Source organism: Enhydra lutris, unplaced genomic scaffold (assembly GCF_002288905.1).
Source record: "Enhydra lutris kenyoni isolate GAN:26980312 unplaced genomic scaffold, ASM228890v2 scaffoldscaffold12, whole genome shotgun sequence".
Classification (NCBI taxonomy): domain Eukaryota; kingdom Metazoa; phylum Chordata; class Mammalia; order Carnivora; family Mustelidae; genus Enhydra; species Enhydra lutris.
In genome coordinates, this window is record NW_019154096.1 from 66,733,150 (window position 1) to 66,758,676 (window position 25,527).

General features: G+C 34.6%; 1 protein-coding gene across 1 annotated transcript in view; it reads left to right on the forward strand.

The window, feature by feature from the left end:
* Positions 1–25,527, forward strand: part of LOC111144667 (coiled-coil domain containing 172) — a 52,798-nt gene that overhangs the window by 17,152 nt on the left and 10,119 nt on the right. The window contains exons 3-6 of the mRNA XM_022499068.1: positions 7,313–7,429; positions 8,591–8,756; positions 18,073–18,174; positions 18,523–18,625. Coding sequence (XP_022354776.1) covers positions 7,313–7,429; positions 8,591–8,756; positions 18,073–18,174; positions 18,523–18,625 — 488 coding nt within the window. The remainder of the gene's footprint in view (positions 1–7,312; positions 7,430–8,590; positions 8,757–18,072; positions 18,175–18,522; positions 18,626–25,527) is intronic.

A 25,527-nucleotide genomic window follows, 5' to 3' on the forward strand; every position in this document is an offset into this window, starting at 1 on the left:
TGGATCTTTTATGTTCTCCAGTAGAGGGTTTTGTTTTTTTTCCCATATAGGTCTCATATTTTGAAAGCTTATTTGTGTTTTCTTTATGTGGTTACTGTTATGAATGAAATCTTTTCCATGCTTTTTTTCTATTTATTGTTGGTAACTAGAAAAGATACTTTGTTTTTATATTTATTTGTTACTAACTTTTTTACTGGGTTCTTTTTTATTTCTAACCGTTTTCAATAGATTTATTTAGATTTATTGGGTATGTGACAATAACATTTACCTAAACAAATGAAAGAGAGCTGTGTACCAGCTTTTTGATAATTGTATCTCTTATTCCTTTTTCTTGCCATATTGCATTAATGAGAACTTCCAGAACAAACTTAAATAGCAGTAGTCTTATCTGGCATCCTAATAACCGCCAATGGAAAGATGAAAGATGAGCGAAGATTTGACTGAGGTAAAGAAATGAACCAGAAGGAATCTGGGAAAGGAGATTTTCAGGCCGAGAACAGTCAGTACAAAGGTCATAATGAGGGAGTGCACCTGGTAAATCTGAGGAATGACAAGAAGGCCAATGTGGCTGGAGAAAGTGAATGAAGAGGAAAGTAGCAGACGATAAGGTTGGACAGTGAATAAAGGAGTGCAGATCATGAAAAGTCTTATGAGCCATGTAAGGATTAATATTTCCTGATATTGAAACTTCCTACATTAGGATTCCTGTGTCATAGTGAGTTTTCCTTTAAGTACTGCATCTGGGTATTATTATATACAACTGATAAATTGTTGAACACTACATTTGAGACTAATGATATGTGTTGGCTAATTGAACTTAAATTAAAAAAAAAGAAATAGATGTATAAAAAATAGATATTTTTCTTTTACAAAACCTTCATATCTGTTATTGATACAATATTCACTGATGTACCTCTAGCATTTAAAATGTCTTTTATTATAGTCATAACACATTCTCCCCCCCCAATTCCCATGAGCTTACAAATGTGAAATCTACATAACTCTCTTATGCAAAGTTGCCTTACACTGTGGGGTAGGTCATTTAATCAGCAAAATGTCAGTTCCTAAAGTCTGAGAATATTTTAAACAACAGCAGCCACACAAAGAGTAGCTTTGTACTTTGCTTACTTGGACCTAAACATTAATTTAGAATTCTCAGTCATTTTCAATTTTTGAGTTCTTCTGGTAGAAAAATACCTAAAGGCACCCAGGCAGCAAGGGTAGTGAAGAGTCACAAATCATGGCTATGCTGAAAACTGACCTAGTTGACCAGATAAGTCAGCTCACTGGGAAAACTATAAGCTCTGTTGAAAAATCAAATATCCCAAGAGGAATAAAACAGGGAAAGAAAAAAGCCTTTATGGCTGAGGGACGCAGAATTAACCTGAGTGTTGGCACTGCTATAAATTAAAATTTTCCAAAACAGCAATATTTTCTGACAAAGCTTGGCTATTTGATTCTAGAATATAACTTTAAGGCTGCATGCAAATATTTCTCTTCATTTGTAGTCAGAGGAAGAAGAGAGATGAGAAAGAGAAATTTGTATTACCGCTACTAGGAACCTTCTACCCTTTTCTTCTTGTTGTTATAACCCCTTGACATTCCTGGGTAATTTAGGATATAGTGTTAGTAGTCTCTAAAGTGCTGATTTATGAAAGATGTCCAAGCTACCATGGATAGAAGATAGTGCCTCAACTCAAACCTTTCCCTGATTGGAAAAGCTATGTACAAAAATATTTTGGGAAGTGGTTCAAGATGGTAGAATAGGTATATCTGAACTCATCTCCCATGTACACACCAAATCTATAGCTACGTATGGAAAAATTCCCTCAGAAAAAGACCTGAAAACTAGCTAAAAAATTCCTCCGCAACAAAGGATAACAGACAGGGCCACAATGAGATGGGTGGGAGAGGCAGACACGTAGTCTCACCAGAACCCTCTTCTACCTTGGCACACCAACCCGTTATCAGGAGGGAGATCACAGATATGGAGCTTATGCCTGAGAAGCACATCAGCATCAGGCATACTAGCACTTGGGACTTAGATAGGAGAAATGAACCCTCAAAACATCTGGCTTTGAAAATCAGCGGTGCTTATTACATCCAGGAGATCCAAAGGGTGTAGGAAGTGAATGTTCTGCTCTTAAAGGGCTCATGTGTAGAATCATTTGCCCCAGAACTAGTGCAAAAGCAGCAGTTTGAAAAGCACCTAGACTATACATATGTGAAGGAGAAATTTATTTCCTAATCGTAAAGCATCTGTCAGAGGGACAGGGGCCTACTGGGACTCTGTAAAGATGGAGGCACAGGTGGGCGCCATTTTCCTGCTCTTCCTCCACCTTGTGCCATTTTGCTGACTTGCTAGCACCATTTTGCCCTCTCCCTTTATCCTGATACTGCTGGCACATGCACACAGCCACAGCACTCTCCAGCGGCCTCGATAATGCCAGTGGATGTGCCCCACCCCTGCATTCTCCCACTGCCTTATTAAAGCTGGTGGACATGCACACACACACAAAAAATAAAAATGGGTAGAGGATCTGCATAAATATTTTTCCAAAGAAGACATACAGATGGCCAACAGGCACATGGAAATATACTCAACATTACTAGTCATCAGGGAAATGCAAATCAGTACCACAATGAGATATCACCTATCTGTTAAGATAGTTATAATCAAAAAGACAAGAAATAACAAGTGTTGGCAAGAATGTGGTGAAAAGGGAACCCTCTTGCACTGTTGGTATGACAGTAAATGGTGCAACTACTATGGAAAATGGTATGGAGGTTCCTCCAAAAATTAAAAACAGAACTACTGTATGATCCAGCAATTCCACTTCTGGGTATTTACCCAAAGAAAACGGGAACACTAATTCGAAATGATATGTGTACCCCTATGTTCACTGCAGCACTGTTTATGATAGCCAAGATATGGAAACAACCTAAGTATCCATCAATGGGTGAATGGATAAAGAAGATGTAGCTAAATATATAATGGAATACCACTCAGCCATACAAAAAGAATGAAATCTTGCCATTCACAACAACATTAATGGAATTGAGGGTATTATGCTAAGTGAAATAAATCAGATAGAGAAAGACAAATACCATAAAATTTCACTTATATATGGAATCTGAAAAAACAAAACATACTAACAAACAAAGGAAAACCAAACTAATAGATACAGAGAATAGATTGGTAGTTACCAGTGGGGAGGAATTTGGTAGGGGTGGGGGGCAAAATAGGTGAAGAGGGTCGAAGGGTACAATATTCCAGTTATAAATTAAATAAGTGCTCAGGTCATAATACATGGTCATAATGCATGGTGACCATAGTCAGTGATACTGAAAGTTGCTAAGAGAATAAATCTTAAAAAGTTGTCCTCAAAAGAAAAAAAAAGATTTTATACCTTTGGACACAAATGGTAACTATACTTGCTGTAGTGATCATTTGGCAATGTATATAAATATCAAATCATTTTGTTGTACACTCAAAACTACTATAACGCTGTAAATCAATTATACCTTAGTTAAAATTATTTTTAAGTCTGTTCTACATTTCTTCTAGTATCTTTCCAATTCTCAACTGCACCCATCATTTTTACAAAAAAAGAGATGTTTCTGATGATAATTTATTCTGTGAAATGACCTTGTCTTGTGATCATAGCAATATGTTCCGGGTTATGTCTGGAATTGTTTACCTAGATTTTACATATCAGTAGGTCTGGTTTTCAAACACAGGAGTGTGAAAAATAGTTTAAGGAGTTGGTCATGATAACAGAAAGAACAAAAGGGATAATGAGAAACACATTCTGCAAATAGGTGGCCATGAAAAGCTATTTCCGTTTTTAAGAGTAACAGCTTACACTTGGCAGAGAGGAACTGGGAAGATCCACAAGTCTTTGTCCTTTCAGTTTCATTAAAATATGAAAGAACTCTATTAATAATAGACCCATGTAGCTTCTGGAACCTTAACTTACTGTTGTCTTCACCATGTGAATCATCATATTGTGGGCATCTGCTATTACTGACTTGAGCTTTCCCAAACTCCTGCCTCTTTTTCTATTACGCTTTTTCCTTTACTTGCCAATTCTATTTTGTATTAAATGTTTTCATCACAGACCCCAAGTGAATTTAGAAATTAGTGTTACTATAATTTTCTGTACTTATTGACTCTGGAACTTTTTTAGGTTGATTTAAAGAGGAAAATGTGGAATTAAAAGATAAAGACGGAATATAAGAGGGAAAGTGGGAATGATGAGGAGAAGCAGACCAATAATAATAAAAACAACAACAACAAAGAAGCTGAAAAGACCTCAAAATGATAATTCCCATAGAAGTTTGGGGGAAGAGGAAATTTATAGATATGCTTTTCTTATAAAGCTTTTGAATAGTTCTCTACTTTTCATTTGGGGTATATAGGTTTCATTTTTCAGATTATGGTAAAATATTCCAATTAAATGACAACTTGTCTAATAGCTCTCTTTAATATTTATTTTCTTTTTTAGGAAAGAGGACAGTGGTAATTTTAGGTCTTAGTTGGTGATAGCTGGAATGGGACACCTTAATTTTTTATTTCTTACCATAAGGCTTTTATGAACCTGAATAATAAATTTGGTTATGGCTTAAATTTCTTAGCCTGATAAGTACTATTTTCTTCATTTTTGGGTTTCGACAAAGGTCTTTCACAACAGATCACTGACGGAAACAATTAGAATTCAGGAATTTTGATTCATACATGACATACCTTATTGGATTAAACCAAAAATTTTCCAGCCCAATATCTGGTCTCAAAGCAATTTTGCAGGCATTCATGGTTATTGTCCAAAATAACAGCTCTGAGAGTTAGGTATATACTACAAGCAACCTTCTCTCATTAAGTTCTGGTGGTTTTACCGTTTCTCAAACTTACATACTTTCATACTCTGCATTTATCAGAGACTAAAGTCCATCTTAGTTGCAGAAGTGTCTCTATTACTTTGAAATAGTTCTAGTCCTAATTTAGGAGAAAGGAAATCAGAAGAGCTGGGTTTTAGTCCCGGGTTTGCCCATAATTAATTATATGACCTATGTTAAGAAATTTCACATTTTTGGAACTCATTTTATTCTCATATAATAAGTAAATAGTAAATAGCTCTGAAGTATTTTCTTATTCTAAAAGAATGTGATAATGTGATAGAATTCATGGTCCTCCTTTTGTTTGCTGCTTCCATCTTCTATATGATTTTGTAAGGGCCTATTTAGCCAGAGCAGCCCCCCCACCCCGGTTGAACTGCCATTTTGTTGTAAAAATTAAATTGACTCTGCCCCCCCCCCCCCGGAACTTACTTAAAAACAAGTCCAGCCCCAGGTAACAAAGCCCAAATACAAGGGTGGGTCAGGTCAGGTGGAGACATCCGATCAGTGGGGGGGGCCCGCATACTGTCTCCCTAGTTACCAAGGAGTATGGGCCCTGCCTTTTGGGCGCCAGTTGTGACCAAGGTGACAGGCTGGTTCAAATGTCTACTAGGGTAAATTGTAATTCAGTTGATCACTTATGTGTGACCTAGCATGACTGTGCGGCTTTCTCCGTGTGTTACAACTTCATTGGCCACCTGTGCGTGGCCAGGCCCAACCACATGGCCTTTGCTCTATAAAAGCTAGTCTGTGAAACAGAGAGGGATCGCCCTCTCTGTAAAAGGCGCGGCCCCAAACGCTGGGTTTGATTCTTGATACTTGGTGTGAAATAAAGCTTTGCTTGACCTTCACTTTGTATCAGTCTCGCTCCTTTAATCATGGACCCATTATTGGGGGACCCAACAATTTCATAGATCTGGCCATATGTTTTCTAATTTCTGTCTTCTTAGATAGTAAAATAACTAACTGCCACATTCTGCCTTCCGCCAACTTTAAAAGTATTTTCTGAGTTTCTTTGGTCATGAAAATTGCATCTTTTTCATCGTTCTCTATTGATGTCTTTCTTAAGATAGAGTTGATGAGAACAGCAACAAGTATTGAAGGTGTGAGCAGATGTGCCAGGATATTATATATATGCAAGACCATATTTTCTGTTTTATTTCCATTACTTTTTTTTTTCTGTTACTTTTTTAATGCCAGTATTTCCTGGACTTTTTAGCCATATCATTTCAAAATATCTTTCAGGCCAACCCTTTGCCTCTGGACTAGACTATTCTTAAGCTCTTTACTATTCAGTATCTTCTGGGACAGAGATTTCACACCCTGTCTCTCACCTTCAGGAAGTTCTGGTGGCTAACATAAATCTTGCTTTCTGCAATTTAAATTGAATTTATTTCCTTTTTCTTTTCACTGTGGAGATGGGAACAGCCCCAAACTAAAAGTGATGCTTTCTTATGAGGGCCAGTGCTGAATATAAAGGAAAGATTATTCCCAGTCTGGCATCAATTTTAGCTTTTATATATTAAAGCTTCCTGACTTTAATTTCAATATTCATGGTCTCAGGAGATGCTATTCTTTATAGCCCAAATGAAATAATAGTTACATATCCAATATTAATGTTTATTATGTCTTTTGCTAACTAGAACCCAAATGAGGTACTGAAATAAAAAATGAGTTCTCAAAAGCATTGGAGGACTTTAGCAGATTTGTGTTTTTCTTGGTATAACTATAGTCGTGGGACTGGGTTTTTGCCTATGGTTTATAGATTTTATCTCATTTTATTAGTCTTACTGTATACATGTTTAATTCATCCATATCTTCCTCATAAGTGATGAGAATAGAAACTTGTTCTTTAACATGGGCTGTCTTGAAGCAGAGTTTAATATGTGTAGTCAAAAAGCTTTTGATATCTAGGCTAAGAATTGTGTGAGGTATTGTAAAGAAAAAAGAAAACACATTTTCTGTCATCGAGGGGCCTATATTCTTACTGGGGGAAATATTATAAAACTTGCAATGATAGAACCGTTATAAAATAATATATGATGGTGTATATAAAATAAGGTTTTTTTTTTAAGATTATTTATTTATTTATTTATTTGACAGACAGAGATCACAAGTAGGCAGAGAGGCAGCCAGAGAGAGAGAGAGAGGAGGAAGCAGGCTTCTGGCTGAGCAGAGAGCCCGATGTGGGGCTCGATCCCAGGACCCTGGGATCATGACCGGAGCCGAAGGCAGAGGCTTTAACCCACTGAGCCACCCAGGTGTCCCTAAAATAAGATGTTTAATGTGAATTTTATTTTGCATTTAAGATTAATACAAAAAATACCTTATACTATGCAGATCTGTTCTGTTAGCTAAGGCACCCTAAAATGTTTAACAATTATTTCATTCTGATTTCTGTTTTTTCACTTTAAAGGTTCAGCAGTTTTCTGAAAAAGCCTTCCTCTTACAGCTTTGGAAAATTCATGAAAATGCCTTAGAAAGACAGTGTAGTGAAATTACAAACCAGAGGAATATGCTTCTCCAAACCTTTGTAAGTCTCCAGCTCCTTAGAAATATCTATTTCCACTAACTGTATTGAAAAGTATTTAAATATACTTAGATGTACTTTTAGAAAATTATACGTATGCATATTGGAAGATAGTCCTGTTCAGATATGGAAAAGTATTAAATGCTACTTATAACCAGTTGGTAGAGTAATATAGTTTGAAAGAATTCTATTAGAAGATATGCAATATAGGAATTATTTGCAATTGTAATAAGCATAGAAAAGCCCAGTGAAACTGACTTGAATTGCTCAGGCTTTCAGACCTTGGTTTTAATGCTTTTGAAAGGCAGAGAGGTTCACACTTTAGGCATATTTATGGATCTTGGTGAAGAGATAGATTTTCTTTATTATTTTTTTTTATCTTAACTCAGAACCAGCAGACTCAGTTTTAAATGTTAAGAATGTTACTTACAATTAATTGACAGTTCAAAGAAAATACATTTAAAAATTCTAAGAATATTTATCTGAAGTCAGAACCAACAGAGTTTGAGCTTATGCATGACATGGCTAGTTCCCCAATGTAGTTCACAGTTGGTTGACATTTCTTAGAAAAAATAGAAAAATACAGTAATATTTAGATTATATCATGGCACAGAGTTTTTGGAAATTCTTATTTCCTCTTCATGTTGATGTTTCATAAAACATAAACTACTTTGTAGAACTGAATTGGAAATAAATATATAATTTTACTTCCTTTGTCTATATTTTAAAAGGTTTCCTTGAATTTCCTTATTTGTTGTTTCTCTATAGCAGTAATTCCTTTGAGTGTAGATTTTCATTTTCCTGTTTGGACATTTAATTATTTTACCTAATTTTATATTTCAGTGACAAAATGGCACCTATGCTGCTAAGTTTAATACATAAACAAACACAGATATAATGACAAGTTGTAGGATTTCTATCTCAGTAATACTCCCAAAACATTAAGGATAAAACTTTCATGTGGAAATTATTGGTTATTAGTAGGCAGTAGCTTCATGTTTTTATTAATATTGCTGGAGGAATAAAGCATTTTTGTGATAACACCAGGAAGTATAATCTTATATTTTTGTTGTTAGTAATTCCAAAGGATTGCATTTCAAATCACTATAGAAAAATAGTATTACAATTAACATCTATAGTTGATCTTTTGTTTCTGTTTTTCAGGGGGCTACAAAGAGAAAGGTGACTGAGGAGGAAGAAAAATTTATTAAGGAAATTGCAGACTTCAATAATGAGTATGAAGTAACAAAGAAAAGAAAGCTTTTGATGAAAGAAAATGCCAAGATTGAAATATCTGCCTTAGAAAACCAGGCAAACATTTTGAAGAGGGGTATGAGTATATAGTGCCACCTCTTTTATCTGTCATTAATGAAAATAACTTATTTTGAGCCAGTGAATTTTCCAGAAATTAACTTTTTCATAAGTAAATTGGTTATTGCATAGCTATTCTTTTATCTTTATCTTAATTATCCTAATGGAAATGTATCTTACATTGTGAGCGGTCTCAAGTTCTTTAGAAGTAGATGTGACATGAGCTTTTAGTCATTCAGTCAATAAGCAATTATCTATTACTCTCTGTTATGTGATGGGCATTGTTGTGGGTTATGGTGATATAAAACTAAAATGTGGAGGAATCAATTATGAAGCAGATATTTATAGTACAATATTATAGAAGCAATAATAGGGGTAGGACTGATATGATGATCCTCATTTTACCACCAATACAATTTAAATTAGGAAACAAGATTACACAGTGGCATGGGGAGAATTTCATTTCAGAAACCCTAGCATGTAGGTTATTGCAATCTGTGATAAGATCCTGAACTAAAGACATTGCCAAAGAGAAGAGAGGGTAAATTAAAGAGATATATAGGCATAATGATAGGACTTTATCACTGATTGAGGTGAACAAAATAGGTAGGTATGAATTATAGTTTTCATATGTCAGAGATTGGGTAGAATAGGGTACCAGGAGGAAGAGCAGAGGTAGAGAAGTATGTTGGAACTATAGCCTATTCTGGACAAAATGACTGAGTTTTGTTTCAGGTCTTTTTAGTTGGAGGTGTCTATGGAATATACCAGGGAAGATTCCCAGGTGGCAGGGGAAAATTTGGTTGTAAAGCTGGTAAGAAAGATTAGAGCTAGACCATTAGGTTTTGGACTGAATCCAGAGGAGTTGGTGACATCATTCAGAGAAAACATATAGAGGGAACATAGATGAGGAGCGAAGACTGAAGCCAAAAACTGGGAAAGCATTACGTTTATGGAACAAAAGAAAAAGAATGGGACAGAGTAGTCAAAGAAAGCAAGAGGAGGTCCAGCAGAGAGTAATATTTTAGAAGCCAAAAGCAAGATATGTATTCCTCAAATTAGTGGAAAACAAAATAGGATATTAATTTGACAAACAGAAGATGTCAAGTGCAGTAGCATAGAGTAGAGCAGTAGAGAAAGACTGGTGGTAATAGATTGAAGTCAATGGGAGTTGAGGAAGTAGAGAATGCAAATATAAATGATATTAAGTGCAAAATTAGTTTTTAATGGAAGCCTTTCTAAAATATATTGTTACTTTGATGACTTTAGTAAATGGAGAATAATAAACACATTTAACTCTTTTACTGACTTGGAACTCTCAGTATGAATAATTTATTGATTTGCTTTACATATGACAACTACTATTTTAAGTAATATTCATCAAGCTTATACTATAAAGCAACCGCCATCCTAAAGACTATAAATGCTAATATCATGTTGATTTCATTTAAATCTTAATTTTACCATTTGATAGCTGTGTGATTTGGGGCAAGATGCCAAACTTTTCTTTGGCTCGGTTTCCCCATTTGTAAAGATGGGGGTTAGTAGTCATGACCTTAACAAAGGCTGTTGTGAGAATTCAGTGCAATAATACTGAAACACATAGGATGCTGCCTGCCACATAATTAAACCCTCAAAAAATGTGAGGATTATACTTTTTAGTCTGATTTTATAGATGAAGGAAATAAAGTTCTGAGAGATAAATTACTTTGGGTAGAGAGTGTAGGACAGAGGCACACATCTGGAAAGCTTTAAAAAAATATTAAATGCTTGAGTCTCATTCAAGACCTATTGAATCAGAATCTGTGGGAGAGGATAGGGAACTTTTTTTAAATCCGTGAGGTGATATTGATGTGTATTTTCAATAACAAGTCAGAATACAAAAGTAATAGATGCATACTTTAAAACTAACTTTCTGCAAAAAGTCATGGGTATCACCATTTCTTTCGAACATATATTAGAAATTTTAGCCAATTCAATCAGGCAAGAAAAAGAAATAAAAGGCATCTACATTGGAAAGGAAAAAGTAGTCTCTGTGCCCAAATGATAATGCTCTTACATATAAAACACCTAAGGATACCACAAAAAAAAAAAAAAAAAAAACAAAACAAAACAAAAAAAACCCTGCTGGAACTAATAAATAAATACAGCAAAGTTGCAGTATACAAAATCAACACACAAAAATAAGTTGCATTTCTATGTATGAGCAATAAGTGATCTAAAAAGGAACAAAAATTTAAATTCCATTTATAATAGTGTCAAAAAGAATAAAATACTTAAAAATAAATTTAACCAAGTGGTAAAAGACTTGTACATTGAAAACTATATAAAACATTGCTAAATAAATTAAAGAAGACCCAAATAAGTGGAAAGACATCCCATGTTCATGGATTGGAAAACTTAGTGTTGTTAAGATGACATTATTACCCAAAATGATGTATAGATTCAAAGTAATCTCTATCAAAATCCCAACAGTCTTTTTTTCATGAATTGAAAAACCATCCTAAAATTCATATAGAATCCCAAAGGATCCCAAAGAGCCAAAACTATCCTGGAAAAAAAGAACAAAGTTGGAAGACTCATACTTCTGATCCCAAAACTTACTAAAATGCCACAGTAATCAAAACTGTGTGGTACTAGAATAAGGATAGACATATAGAAAATCAAGATAGAATAGAGAGCTCAAATATAAACTCTCATGTATATGGTCAAATGATTTTTTATAACAGTGCCAATACTATTCAATGGGAAAGGATAGTCTTTTGAAAAAATGGACCTGGGAAAACTGGAAACCACCCTTACCTTACACAATATACAAAAATTAGCTAAAAATGGATGAAAGTCTTAAACTTAAGAAGTAAAACAAGAAAGCTCTTAGAAGAAATCATATAGGAAACACTTCACACTTCATCATATTGGATTTAGAGATGACTTCTTGGATATCAAAAACACAGGCAACAAAAGAAAAAATAGATAAATTGTATTTCATTAAGATTAAGATCTTTTGTATTTCAGAGGACACTATCAAGAGAGTAAAAACAGAACTCTCAGAAAGAATGAGTTGTGGTTTTTTATGGAAGAAAATATTTGCAAATCATATCTTTGATAAGGGATTAATATCCAGGATATTTTTTAAGTAGTTTCTGCACCCAGTTTAGGGCTTGAACTCACAACCCCAAGGTCAAGAGTCATATGCTCTACTGACTCAGCCAGCCAAGTGCTTCTAATGGCCAGAATATAGAAGAACTATAATTGAACATCAAAAAAATAAGCAACTCAATTTAAAAAATGGGCAAAGGATTTGAATAAACATTTCTCCAAAGATATGGCCAATAAGCACACAAAAAGCTGTGTACATCACTAGCCTTTAGAGAAATGGAAATCAAAACCACAAAGAGACACCACTTCATACCCATTAGAGTGGCTATTATGAAAAAAAATCCTAAGTTTACACAGCATGTTTTCACAATGTTCAGGATGCAATCCAAAATTACTTGACCTTTGAAGAATCAGTGAAATGTGACCTAGTATCAAAAGAAAACCCTGAGGGGTGCCTGGGTGGCTCAATGGGTTAAGCCTCTGCCTTTGGGTCAGGTCATGATCTCAGGGTCCTGGGATCGAGCCCTGCATCGGGCTCTCTGCTCAGTGGAGAGCCTGCTTCCCCCTCTCTCTCTGTCTGCCTCTCTGTCTACTTGTGATCTCTGTCTGTCAAATAAATAAATAAAATCTTAAAAAAAAAAAAAAAAAGAAAGAAAGAAAGAAAACCCTGAGATGCCAAACCCACAGTGATCTAGATATTGGAATTATGAAATACTTTATAGCATCTATTATTGAGCTACTCTCAGTGAGATAAGGAAGATGCACTTGTAATACATGATAGGTAATCTCAGTGGAGAAATAGAGAATGTGAAAAAAATATTAGAACTGAAAAATACATTATCTGAAATAAGAATATCACTGAATAAGTTTAATAACAGAATGGAACTCATAGAAGAGCCAGTGAACATGAAGATAGATCGATAGAAATTGTCCAATCTAAAAAAGAGGGGGAAAATTAAAGCAAAATAAAATGAAACAAAAAAAATTAGAAATTTAGGGACATGTAGGACAATTTTAAAAGGTCTAACATTCAAGTAATTGAAGTCTCTGAAGGAAAGGAAAGAGAATTGGCAGAAAATATATTTGAAGAAATCTCAGCAGAAAATTTCCCAAATTTTCTAAAAGACATTAATTTGCAGATTCAAGAAGTTCAGCAAATCCAAATAGGATAAATTCAAAGAAATCCATGCCTAGCCATTTAATAATAGTCAAACTGTTAACAAGTCAAAGAGAAAGAAAAAGTCTTGAAAACAGGGAACAATAACTCTAATGACTATGTTCCTGTAACTAGAAATGATAAAGTCATAAGACAGTGCAATAACATCTTGGAAGTGTTGAAAGGAAAATTTCCCTCCAAATCCAGTGAAAATATCCTTCAAAAATGAAGTTAAGAAAATATATTTTCAGATAAATTAAAAATTAGGGGAATCCATTGCCATCATGCCCAAAAGACAAGAAATGCTAAAGGAAGTCTTCCAAGTAGAAGCAAAAATAATACCAGAGAGAAACTTGGATCATGTTTAATGAATTAAAATAAACAGAAATGGCAAATATATGGACAATTATAAATACCAGTTTTTTCTCTTAACTTGAAAAGATATATATGATTGTTTAAAGCAAATAATATATTGTCTTATGGAATTTATAATGTATGCAGAGGCAGTTTGTATACATGCATACCATATGCATCTATGACAGCTATCTCATAAAGGACTGGAAAAGAGAACTGGTAAAGGGATCTATACAGCCCTACATAACTCCCAGAAAACCAGGAATAGAAGGGAACTTCCTCAACCAGATTAAGAACCTCTTTGAAAAGCCTACATCTAATATTACACTTAATGATGAAATACCAAATACCAGTATCATTTGAAATGGTGACATATTAAATACTTTACCCACAAAGATTGACAATAAGGCAAGAATGTCCATTCTTATCACTTCCATTCAATATGGCTGTGGATGTCCTAGCCGTTTTAACCATTTCAATGAGAGAAAGTTGTCTCTATTTATAGATTACATGATTGTTTACATAGAAAATTATAAGGAATTTAGAAAACTATTACTAAAATTAATGTCAATATGGCAAGGTTATAGGATATAAGGAATATATTTAAAAATCGGTTGAGGGGCACCTGGGTGGCCTAGTTGTTAAGTGTCGGACTCTTGATTTGGGTTCAGGTCATGATCTCAGGTCTGCCCAGCATGGAGCTTGCTTAAGATTCTCTCTTTCCCTCTCCCTATTTCCCTCCCTCCACCACTCTCTCTTTCTCTAAAGAAAAAAAAAAAATCAGTTGAATTCTTATATACTAACAGCAAACAATAGAAAATGGAATAAAAATACCGTTTAAACAGCATCAAAAAACAAAATAGAAACAAATTTAACAAGAGACATGAGGGACTTCTATACTATAAACTACAGAGCATTGCTGAGAGAAGTTAAGGAAGACCTAAGTAGATAGATTTATCATGTTCATGGATTAGAAAATTCAATTTGTTAATAGGTCCATTCTCTTCCAATTGATCATAGGTTCAACAGAATCTCGGTAAAAATCCCATTAAGTTTTAGTAAGCCTTGACAAGCTAATTCTAATATTTATATAGAAATGTAAATCACTTAGAACAGCCAAAATTTTTTAAAAGAACAAAATTTGGGGATTTATACTCCCTGATTTCAAGTTTTGCTGAAAAGCTATAGTAATCAAGATAATGTGTCACTGCCTTAAAAATAGGCATATTGGTACCACTGGAAGGAAAGAGAAATAGCCTTATGTAGATAGGGTCAGTTGATTGTCAACAAAAGTAGCAAGGCAGTTCAGTGGGGAAAGGAAAGTCTTTTCAGTAAATGGTGCTGGAACAATTGGACATCCATTGCAAAACAATGATTCTTAAATCTTACTTCATACCATATTAAACATTAACTCAGAATGTACCATACATCTAAACATAAAAGCTAACATCATGAAACTCCTAGAAGAATTCTTAGATGGGACAGAGAAACATGAAAAAAAATACACTGGATTTCAAATAAATTTTAAAAAATACTATTAAGAAAAAGACAAACCAAAGACTTCAAGAAAATATTTGCAATACATACATCTGCTTGCGTACTGTTACCTAGAATATAATGAACTTTTACACCTTAATAATAAGAAGGCATCAAAACTGATTCTGAAAGGGGAAAAGGATTGAACTTCACAAAAGGGCATATACTGATGATGAATGAACACATGAAAAGATACTCAATATCTTTAGCCATCAGGAAAATACAAATTAAAACCACAGTGTAATATCACTGTACCTACATTTAGTTAAAATTCAAAAGGCTGGTCATATCAAGTGTTGGCAAGTATGGGGAGCATCTGAAATTCATATGGTACTGATGAGAACATAAAATAAATGGTACAACCACTTTGGAAATTGTTTTTCAATTTCTTAAACCATTAAACAAACATATGCCATATGACCCAGCCATTCTACAACTAGATACGCCAGAGAAGTGAAACTTAGGTTCACACTAAGTTTTTAGTAAATTTATTCACTGTAGCTAAAAACTGAACATAACTTAAATGTTCATTAAGAGGTAAATGGATAAACAAAATTGCTGTACCCATGCCGTGGAATACTCAGAGTTAAGAAATAACAGATCTGCTCACAGACAACACGGATGCATCTCAAAAGGATATGGTGGTGGAAGGAAGCTGGGCACGGAAGAATACATACTAAATACAAGGCAAACTGCGTGGGACAACAAGCTGATCAGTGGTTGCCAGTGTCAGAATGAATAAATTGCAAAAGGGCAGAGGAAGTTTTTGGGATTGATAGAAACACAGTTTCTTGATTGTGGTGGTATTTTCACTAGTGTATGTGAGAGCCAAAACTCACAGAATTGTATGCTGTTAAGTGGATATACTTTATGTAAATTATTCCTCCAAAAATTGATAAAAGAAAAAAGTCCTTGATACCACAAATACTGTAGGAGCCCTCTCTTTTGTGTCCTTTCTTCCAGAAGTATGGATTTATTTTAATAGATTTGCTTCCATAGTACCTGGTACTGTTGGTCTTTGTACTTGCACAAAACGCATCCGTCTCTACATATATTTTAACATTTTTATATGAAACTTTAAACTCTGTAATGGCAGGATTTTGTTTTGTTTAATGCTCTGTCTCCAATAGTATGAAAGAGATAATTATGAATTGATGACTGTTTCAAAAGAAGTATAAAATGAGGTGAGAATGTATATTAAGGGAAGTTACCCTGGACCAGGGGTGAAGGAAGATCTCCCAGAGCAAGTGACCTTCAGACTGAGGTCTGAAGGGTGATAGGAATTAGCCAAATGGCAGATCTGAGTGTCAATATCAGAAAGTTGGATATGTAATTCAAGAGCTCCGAGGGAGATTTGAGCTCAAACTGTTATATGCAAACAATGAATCATGGGATGCTAGAGCAAAAAACTAATGATGTTCTGTATGGTGACTAAGATAACATAACATAAAAATTAATTAATTAATTAATTCGGGAGTCATCCAGGAAAAATGTATTGAAAGTAAGTAATAGAACACTGAGGAACACCAGGATTTTCAAAGCAAGAAGGAGAAAAAGGCCAGTGATGAGTGTGTAAGGTAGGCAGGACACGTTACTGTGTGAAATGGGAGATCACCTCAGGGGGAGAGAGTGTGTGAGGGAGCGATCAGCCCATGTTAAATGTTGCCAAATTGTCAACCATGGAGACTAAGAAGCAGCCTTGGAAGGTCCGTTGTGATCTTTAGGGAAAGCAACAGATGGGGGTAGGAAGAGAGGAAGGGTAGAGGCCAGGTTGTAATGGGTTCAGCAGTGAGAACAGAGGAGATGGTGATCGTTAAGCGCCCACAAGCCCTTGAAACGAAGTTTCTCTGGATGAGAGAGTCCAGTAACCCAGGGGGTTATGAGGTCAGGGGAGGGCTTCTAGTGGGTTATGTGTTGTCCATTTTTCATTTCTGTTTTTTGAGACAGGAGGTATTTGAACATATTAAATGATGATGGATCAGAGCCCATGGAGAAGTAGAGTTGAAAATTCAAGAGAGAAGTAAAGTTCCCAGAGAAGATAGGAAATAGTGCACAGGTGGAGGGATTGGTGGTGATTTCAGAAGAAAACAAAATAAAAACAAAATCAGTAAACAACCTACATGACCATCAATAAGGGCCTCTAATTATCTGAGTATATATCTCCTTATACTTTTGTCACTAAATTTGTGTCATAGAATCTACTAATGGAACTGCTAGGTCAGAGGAAAATATTAAGAGACTTAATGTCAAATTAGATTCCTTAAATCACCAAAGTAATTAATTTTCCCACCAACTGTTCAGGAGAGTGCCTGTTTTCTTGTATTATTATCCTATACCATTACCAACGTGGGCATTATCACTGACTTTAATCTTTGCCAATCTGACAAGCAAAAATATTATTTTTATTGTTGCTTTAATTCACATTTCTTTGATTTTGCATGATGTTAAATTTACTTCTCTGAATTTATTGGTCAGTTAAATTTCTTTTTATTTTCCTGTGAACAGTCTGTTCATACTCTTTGTTCATCTTTCTACATTTTTGTTCTTACTGATTTATATGAGCTCTTTGTAAATTAAGGAAGTTAGCTAGTTGTATGGTGTCATGTGTTTAAATTTTGTGTCCTAAATTATTGTTTACCTTTTGAAAAATTAGGAGATGAATCTTAAAGGATGAATTGGAGTTTATTGTGGGGGAGAAAAAGAGGAAAGATATTCTAGGTAGAAGAAGCAATATTAGCAGTATTGTGGAAGTTTGTAGCCATATAGTGAGTACTATGCAATGTATTTTAAATATGCTTTACTTATGAAGGATAGAGTTTTCTTATTATCTCATTGGGAAGCTTGTTTTACTTAGTGATGTTACATTGTTTTGAATTTTCTCTAGGTAGTCTAACCCTCAATTAACTAATTCTTTTGTTTCTTGTTGTTGCTTACTTAATTCTGGTCAGTTTATTAGAAATAGTTTCTAGATGGCCAAAGAAAGCTTGTTGGGGCTTAAAATTGACCATATGAATCATTTCTCAGCCTTTTGACTAAGATAAAATACAGTATCTGTTCTTATCAGTTTAAAAATTGACCATATACTACTTAAATTTTTAATACACACACACGCACAAAAGTTAATACTTGTTGACATATTCAAGGCAAAGCCTAAGTGGTTAAAATATGGCTTTTATTTGTCTATTTCTAGAAATGAAATCGATGGACCATGATAGTGGCCAGTTATGTGAACTTCAAAAACAAAAGAGTGAATTAGTACAAGAATTACTTACTGTGCAGAGAAAACTTAAAGGTATTATCTTTATGAGCTAGTTTATTTTGCTGATGAATATAGTTACATATGCATAACAGGGTCATATTATTCTTTCAATCTCACCTATTGAGATACAGTGTTATTATTGGTATAAAGATGAAACAGGTAAAACACTAAAAAAAAACAGTGTTAGATCTGATATTTTTAATGTCATAAATTTTGTCAAGATCTTTTTTTATGCCTGTAATTGCTATATTAAAGTAGAAAACTAAGAATCATGAGTGCATATGTTTTATATAAAACACCAAAAATTAGAGTATTGTTCTTATGAATGAACTCTTCTGTTTATTTTTTTAAAAGATTGTAAGCGTTTTCTTAATTGTTTAGTTTTTGAAGATAAAAGGATTGAAGCCATTTGTACTACCAAATACCTAGAGGCAGAAAAAGTAAAGATCAATGAAAAGCCTCGAAATGATGCTGAGTGCTTAAGGTAAGAATTCCCTATTGTATTTTGATATAAAATCTGGTAGTTTTTCAAGTTGTCAAAGAGATTTCAGCATAAAGCTAAATGTGTAGGTTTTTTTTTAAGTTCCAGATAAAGATATTAATTCCTTTTATGTGTATTGTGAAATATGCTAATGAAAAAGGCTTCACTGGCTAAAAAGTGGTACATGTAAGTTTCACAGTGTATCAGGTTGATAATACTGAAATCAATTTTTTCTTTTACCTCATGGACTTAGTGTTATTCACATCCCAGTAGATTAAAACAAAGTATTAGTTCTAAAACTCTCCTTTCTGTTATTCCTAACTTTTTTTTTTGAAGATTGATTGATTGATTGATTGATTAAAGAGCACAAGAGAGAGCACACAGAGGGAAAGGGAGAGGGAGAAGCAGACTGCCTCCAGACCAGTGAGCCTGATGTGGGGCTGGATCTCAGGACCCTGGGATCATGACCTGAGCCAAAGGCAGACACTTAACCAACTGAGCCACCCAGGCACCCCTTAATTTTTTTTTTAATGATTGAAATTATTTTTTACCGTTTTAAATTTGAGGGGGGGGAATCACAACCTACTATTTTACTTGAAATTTATTACTATTTGTTTTATGGTGAAAGAATGAAATAGATTTTCTGTATGGAATATTGAGCTACTTTTTATGTATTTGGATAATGAAAGAATGGCTGGTGTTTGAAACAGCATAGTCATACACACAAGGAGAAAACCTTCAGTTTGTTAATTTTACTATTGTTTATTAATAATTCAATGTTATATTTGCCAGCCTAATTTCAAAGAAGTTCATGTACTTTCCGGGCTAAATATAAGGAAAGAAACCTCATTACTGAATCTATGAGAAGCAAATGAAGCCTTCTTTTACATAAATCATATAGAAATATGTCCACTAGAGCTGAACAAATGCTTCATATTAGCTGTGTATTGCCTTAGGCCATAATTTTAGTAGATTGTGAGAAAATATTTGCAATTTAATTTTATGTTAAGTTTTATAAGCATGAAATATCAATCTCTTGGGTGATATGTGTGATGCAGAATGAGTTTCTGTAATGACAATCTGCTCATTGATTTTTTTACATTTTCAAAAATGATAATGCCCACTGGTGTCATGATTGGTAGTATTATAAGGGCTTCTGACATGAACTCCAGTTTTGTGGGTTTATCAATCATAAAAATCTGCCCTGGGTTAAAATTAAACACACAGAGTCTGTTAGAGAGTGTTTTTTCCTTCACAGATGGTGACAGAAGAAATGTGAATAAAAAGAAACATTAGTCTTTATGCATTGTCCATTTTTTGCATTTTAGCACTTATCGAATGAAATGGCAATATTTACCAGTTCCCACTTTAAATCATTTAATATGTGTAGTTTAGTTTGCTTACTGGTATGTTCCATAAAAGTAATTTCAAGTATAAAGAACCAAGTCAAAGTATTGAAATAAAGATTTTAGGAAATAGGGCCATAAACCTTATAATTAGTGCAAAAACAAGAAGCTAATAATGGCAAGACATTTATTAATATCATGAAGGCCAAAATTAAGTTGGTTTTATCCCTAAATTTTGGAATATTCTTTTCCATCCGTGTGTTCAAATGTATACTGAATTCTGTTGCCTTTTTCTTAAATTGTCAGGTTTAATTACTATTGGTATAGATGCCATTTTTATAGCAGGGTTTCTCAAACTTGGCAGTGGGGCCAGGTTATTCTTGGTTGCGAAAGGACAGCCCTGTGCAATTTAAGACGTTTAGCAGCATCTCTGGCCTCGACCCACTAGATGCCAGCAGCATCTCCCACCCTCAGCTTTGACAACCAAAAATGTCTCTAGACATTGCCAAACGTCCCCTGGACAGAGAGGGGTCAGAAAAATTGTCCCCAGTTGAGAACCAGTTTTATTTTAAGGTTATTATAATTGTACTTCTACTTTTATTAAACTTTAACCAGTTAAGAAAGCAATTATAAAATTAATATTAGCTTGTTTATATGCATTTATTGTTTCTACTTTTAGTAATTAGAAAATTTTACACATATTTTATACTATCTATATCATTGGAATTCTTTCATAATGATTTTTTTTAATTAATCTGCCATGTTCAGATTATTTGTTGGACTCTGTCTTGATGCCATTCTTTAGTATAAAAAACTAGTACTCTTTTTTTTTAAGATTTTTTTTTTTTAATTTATTTGACAGAGAGAGAGAGATCACAAGTAGAGAGAGAGAGAGGAGGAAGCAGGCTCCCTGTCTAGCAGAGAGCCTGATGTGGGACTCAATCCCAGGACCCTGAGATCATGACCTGAGCTGAAGGCAGAGGCTTTAAAGATTTTTTTTTTTTTTAAATTTGACAGATCGCAAGTAGGCAGAGAGGCAGGCAGAGAGAAGGAGGAGGAGGAGGTAGGCTCCCCGCTGAGCAGAGAGCCCGATGCGGGACTCGATCCCAGGACCCTGAGATCATGACCTGAGCTGAAGGCAGAGGCTTTAACCACTGAGCCACCCAGGCGCCCCCTGAAGGCAGAGGCTTTAACCCACTGAGCCACCCAGGCAGCCCCAAGAACTAGTACTCTTATTCACAGTGGTTTCATGGTCTCTCCTTTAGGTAATCATTTCCTATTTATAAATACCAAGATGCTTATTTATTTAAAAGATTCTATTTTGAAGAGTGTGGGATCATTAATTAAATATGTTAAGGCAGCTAACTTGTAGAATATTGCTATGATTAACACTTAAGTCGAAGGTTGGGTTAAAGTCATAAGAAGCTCCTGGAAGACTGTATAACTATGACTGATCTAGTTCTTTCATATAGTTCAGAGAGGATAGAAAAGATAAACCTTGGGTTCTTGAGAGGCGGTAAGCATAGAGGTTAAGATTACAACCCCCTTAAATCCCAGCTCTGCTATTTACTAGGTTAGTAACCTTGGACAAGCAATTTAACTTGTCTGTCCTCAGTCTCCACATCTATAAAATGAGGTTCATTATAGCACCTACCTCACAAGATTATAGTAAAAATTAAATGACTTAAAAGCCCTTAGAACAGTGCTTAGAACATAGTAAATGCTCTAAAATTAGATTCAATTATAATTATGTAATTACTTATAATTACATTTTTATTCCATATTATCCATGAGGATTTCATGACTTTCAAGCTTTTTTCTCATTTTTTTCTCTCAATTTCTCCCCATTGAGAATGATACTCACTGTGGGCTTTTTGTCAATAGCTTTTATGATATTGAGGTGTGTTCCCTTTATCCCTACACTGTGAAGAGTTTTAATCAAGAATTGGGATGTGTACTTTGTCAAATGCTTTTTTTGCATTTATTAGGAGGATCATGTGGTTCTTGTCCTTTCTTTTATTAATATAGCATATCACATTGAGTGATTTGCTGATGTTGAACCACCCTTGCAGCCCCGGAATAAATCCTACTTGGACATGGTGAATAATTCTTTTAATGTACTCTTGGTTCCTATTGGCTAGTATCCTGGTGAGAATTTTTTGCATTTGTGTTCATCAGGGATATTGATCTGAAATTCTCCTTTTTGGTGGGATCTTTGTCTGGTTTTGGGTTCAAGATAATGCTAGCCTCGTAGAAAGAGTTTGGAAGTTTTCCTTCTTTTTTTTTGAAACAACTTCAGAAGAATATGTATTAATTGTTCTTTAAATGTTTGATAGAATTCCCCTGGGAAGCCATCTGGCCATGGACTCTTGGTTATTGGGAGATTTTTTTATTACTGCTTCAATTTCCTTGCTGGTTATGGGTCTGTTCAGGTTTACTATTTCTTTCTGTTTCAGTTTTGATAATTTCTGTGTCTCTAGGAATGCATCCATTTCTTCCAGATTGACCCATTTGTTGGCCTATAGTTATGCATAATATGTTTTTAAAATTGTTTGTATTTCTTCAATGTTTGTTGTGATCTCTCTTCTTTCATTCATAGTTTTGTTTATTTGGTTCCTTTCTCTTTTCTTTTTGATAAGTCTGTTCAGGGGTTTAATGATCTTATTAATTCTTTCAAAGAATGAGCTCCTAGTTTCAGTGATCTCTTCTACTGTTCTTTTGGTTTCTATTTCATTGACTTCTGCTCTTTTTATTAATTCTCTTCTCATGCTGGATTTAGGCTTTATTTGCTATTCTTTTTCTAGCTCCTTTAGGTATAAAGTTAGGTTGTATATTTGAGACCTTTCTTGTTTCTTGAAAAAGTCTTTTATTACTATATACTTCCCTCTTAGGAGTGCCTTTGCTACATCCCAAAGGTTTTGAACAGTTGTGTTTTTATTTTCCTTTGTTTCCATGAATTATTTTAATTCTTCCTTAATTTCCTGGTTGACCATTTATTCTTAGTAGGATTCTCTTTAACCTCCGTGTATTTGACTTCTTTCCAAATTTCCTCTTGTGATTGAGTTCAAGTTTCAAAGCGTTGCAGTCTGAAAATGTGCAGGGAATGATCCCAAACTTTTTTAGGTTTTTTTTTGATCCCACAATTTGATACCAGTTGAGACCTGATTTGTGATCAGTATGTGATCTAATCTAGAGAATGTTCCATGTACCCGTGAGAAGAGTGTGTATTCTGTTGCCTTAGGATGGAATGTTCTGAATATATCTGTGAAGTCCATGTAGTCCGGTGTGTCATCAAAGACCTTGTTTCCTTGTTGATCTTCTGCTTAGATGATCTGTTCATTGCAGGGAGTGGGGTGTTAAAGTCCCCTAATATTATTGTATTATTATCAATGTGTTTGTTTAATTTTGTTATTAATTGGTTTATATAATTGGTTGCTCTGATGTTAGGGAGCAGTGGTTAGATCTTCTTGTTGGATTATGATATAATCCCTTTAGTTATGATACAGTATCCTTTCTCATCTCTTATTTCAGTCTTTGGTTTGAAATCTAATTCCAGCTTTCTTTTAATGTCCATGAGCATGATAAATTGTTTTCTACCCCCATCACCTCAGTCTGGAAGTGTCTTTGGGTCTAAAATGAGTCTCTTGCAGACAGCATATCAATGGGTTTCCTTTTTTATTCTCCTCATACCCTGTGTCTTTTGATTGGGGCATTTAGTCCATTTACATTCAGAGTAACTGTTGAAAGATAGAAATTTAGTGACATTGTATTACCTATAAATTCACTGGTTCTTGGGGCGCCTGGGTGGCTCAGTGGGTTAAAGCCTCTGCCTTCGGCTCAGGTCATGATCTCAGGGTCCTGGGATAGAGCCCCGCGTCGGGCTCTCTGCTCAGCGGGGAGCCTGCTTCCTCCTCTCTCTCTGCCTGCCTCTCTGCCTACTTGTGATCTCTGTCTGTCAAATAAATAAATAAAATCTTAAAAAAAAAAAATTCACTGGTTCTGTGTATTGTCTCTGTTCCTTTCTGGTCTATGTTACTTTGGGGCTCTCTCTTTGCTTAAAGAATTCTCTTTAATATTGCAGGGGTGATTTAGTGATCACAAATTATTTGTTTCTGTTTGTCCTGGAAGCTTTATATCTCTCCATTTTGAATGACAGCCTTGCTGGATAAAGTATTCTTGGCTGCATATTTTTCTCATTTAACACCCTGAATATATCATGTGAGTCCTTTCCGGCCTGCCAGGCCTCTGTGGATAGGTCTTCTGCCAGTCTATTGTTTCTACCCTTGTAGGTTATGGACCTCTTGTCCCAAGCTGCTTTTAGGATTTTCTCTTTGTCTTTGAGATTTGCAAGTTTCACTATTATATGTCAAGGTGTTGACCTATTTTTATTGATTTTGAGTGAGGTTCTCTTTGCCTCCTGGAATTGAATGCCTGTTTCCTTCCCCAGATTAGGGAAGTTCTTTGCTATAATTTACTCCAGTATACCTTCTGCCCACTCCTCACTCTTTTTCTTGGATCCCAATTATTTTAATATTGTTTTGCTTTATGGTACCACTTATCTCTTAAATTCTCCCCTTGTGATCCAGAAGTTGTTTATCTCCCTCTTTCTCAGCTTCCTTATTCTCCATCATTTTATCTTCTATATCACTAATTCTCTCTTCTGCCTCATTTATCCTAGCATTTAGAGCCTCCTTTTTTTTTAATTGCATCCCATCAATACCCTTTTTTATTTCAACTTGATTACGATTTTAGTTCTTTTATTTCTCCAGAAAGGATTCTCTAGTGTCTTCCATGCTTTTTTCAAGCCCAGCTAGGATCTTTATATTCATTATTATTCATTATATTCATTATTATGAACTCTAGTTCTGACATCTTACTTATATCCATATTGATTAGATCCCTGGCCAAGAGTACTGCCTCTTGTTCTCTTTTATGAGGTGAGTTTTTTTTCTCTTGTTATTCTGTCTAGAGAAGAATATATGAATGAGGGGAAAAAATACTAATGATCCCAGAGAAATATACACTAAACAAATCAGAAGAGACTCAAAACTTAAAAACAAATTAAAAAAAAAAAGAGTATAATCAGACAGGTGAACAGAATAGAGCAATACACTGGATCCTGTGTGTAGTTAGGTCTGTTTTTTTAGTAAACTAGATCCCAAAATTGTGAAGAAAGAAAAACTTATATATGTGCAAAGATAAAATAAAATAAAATAAAATGATAGGATGTACCTATAAAAATGAAAATTAAAAAAAGACTTGCTGAAAGTGGTTGCTTATCTATTTGTAGAATTGCAGCAATTTTTTTCTTAGATCTCTAGTTGATTTCGTAGGTATTCAGAATGATTTTGATAGCTATCTAGCTGAATTCCCGGGACCAGACAAAACTAAGGTCTCTTACTCCTTCACCATCTTGGACTCCTTCCACCTGTCTTTTAAATGCACGAGATCCCAAAAGGTTAATCACTGAATCTTCTCTCTTTATATTCTTTATGGGCTACCTCATATGCTCTAATGGTTTTAGTTATCACAGATAGATAATTTCCAAATATTTTTCCT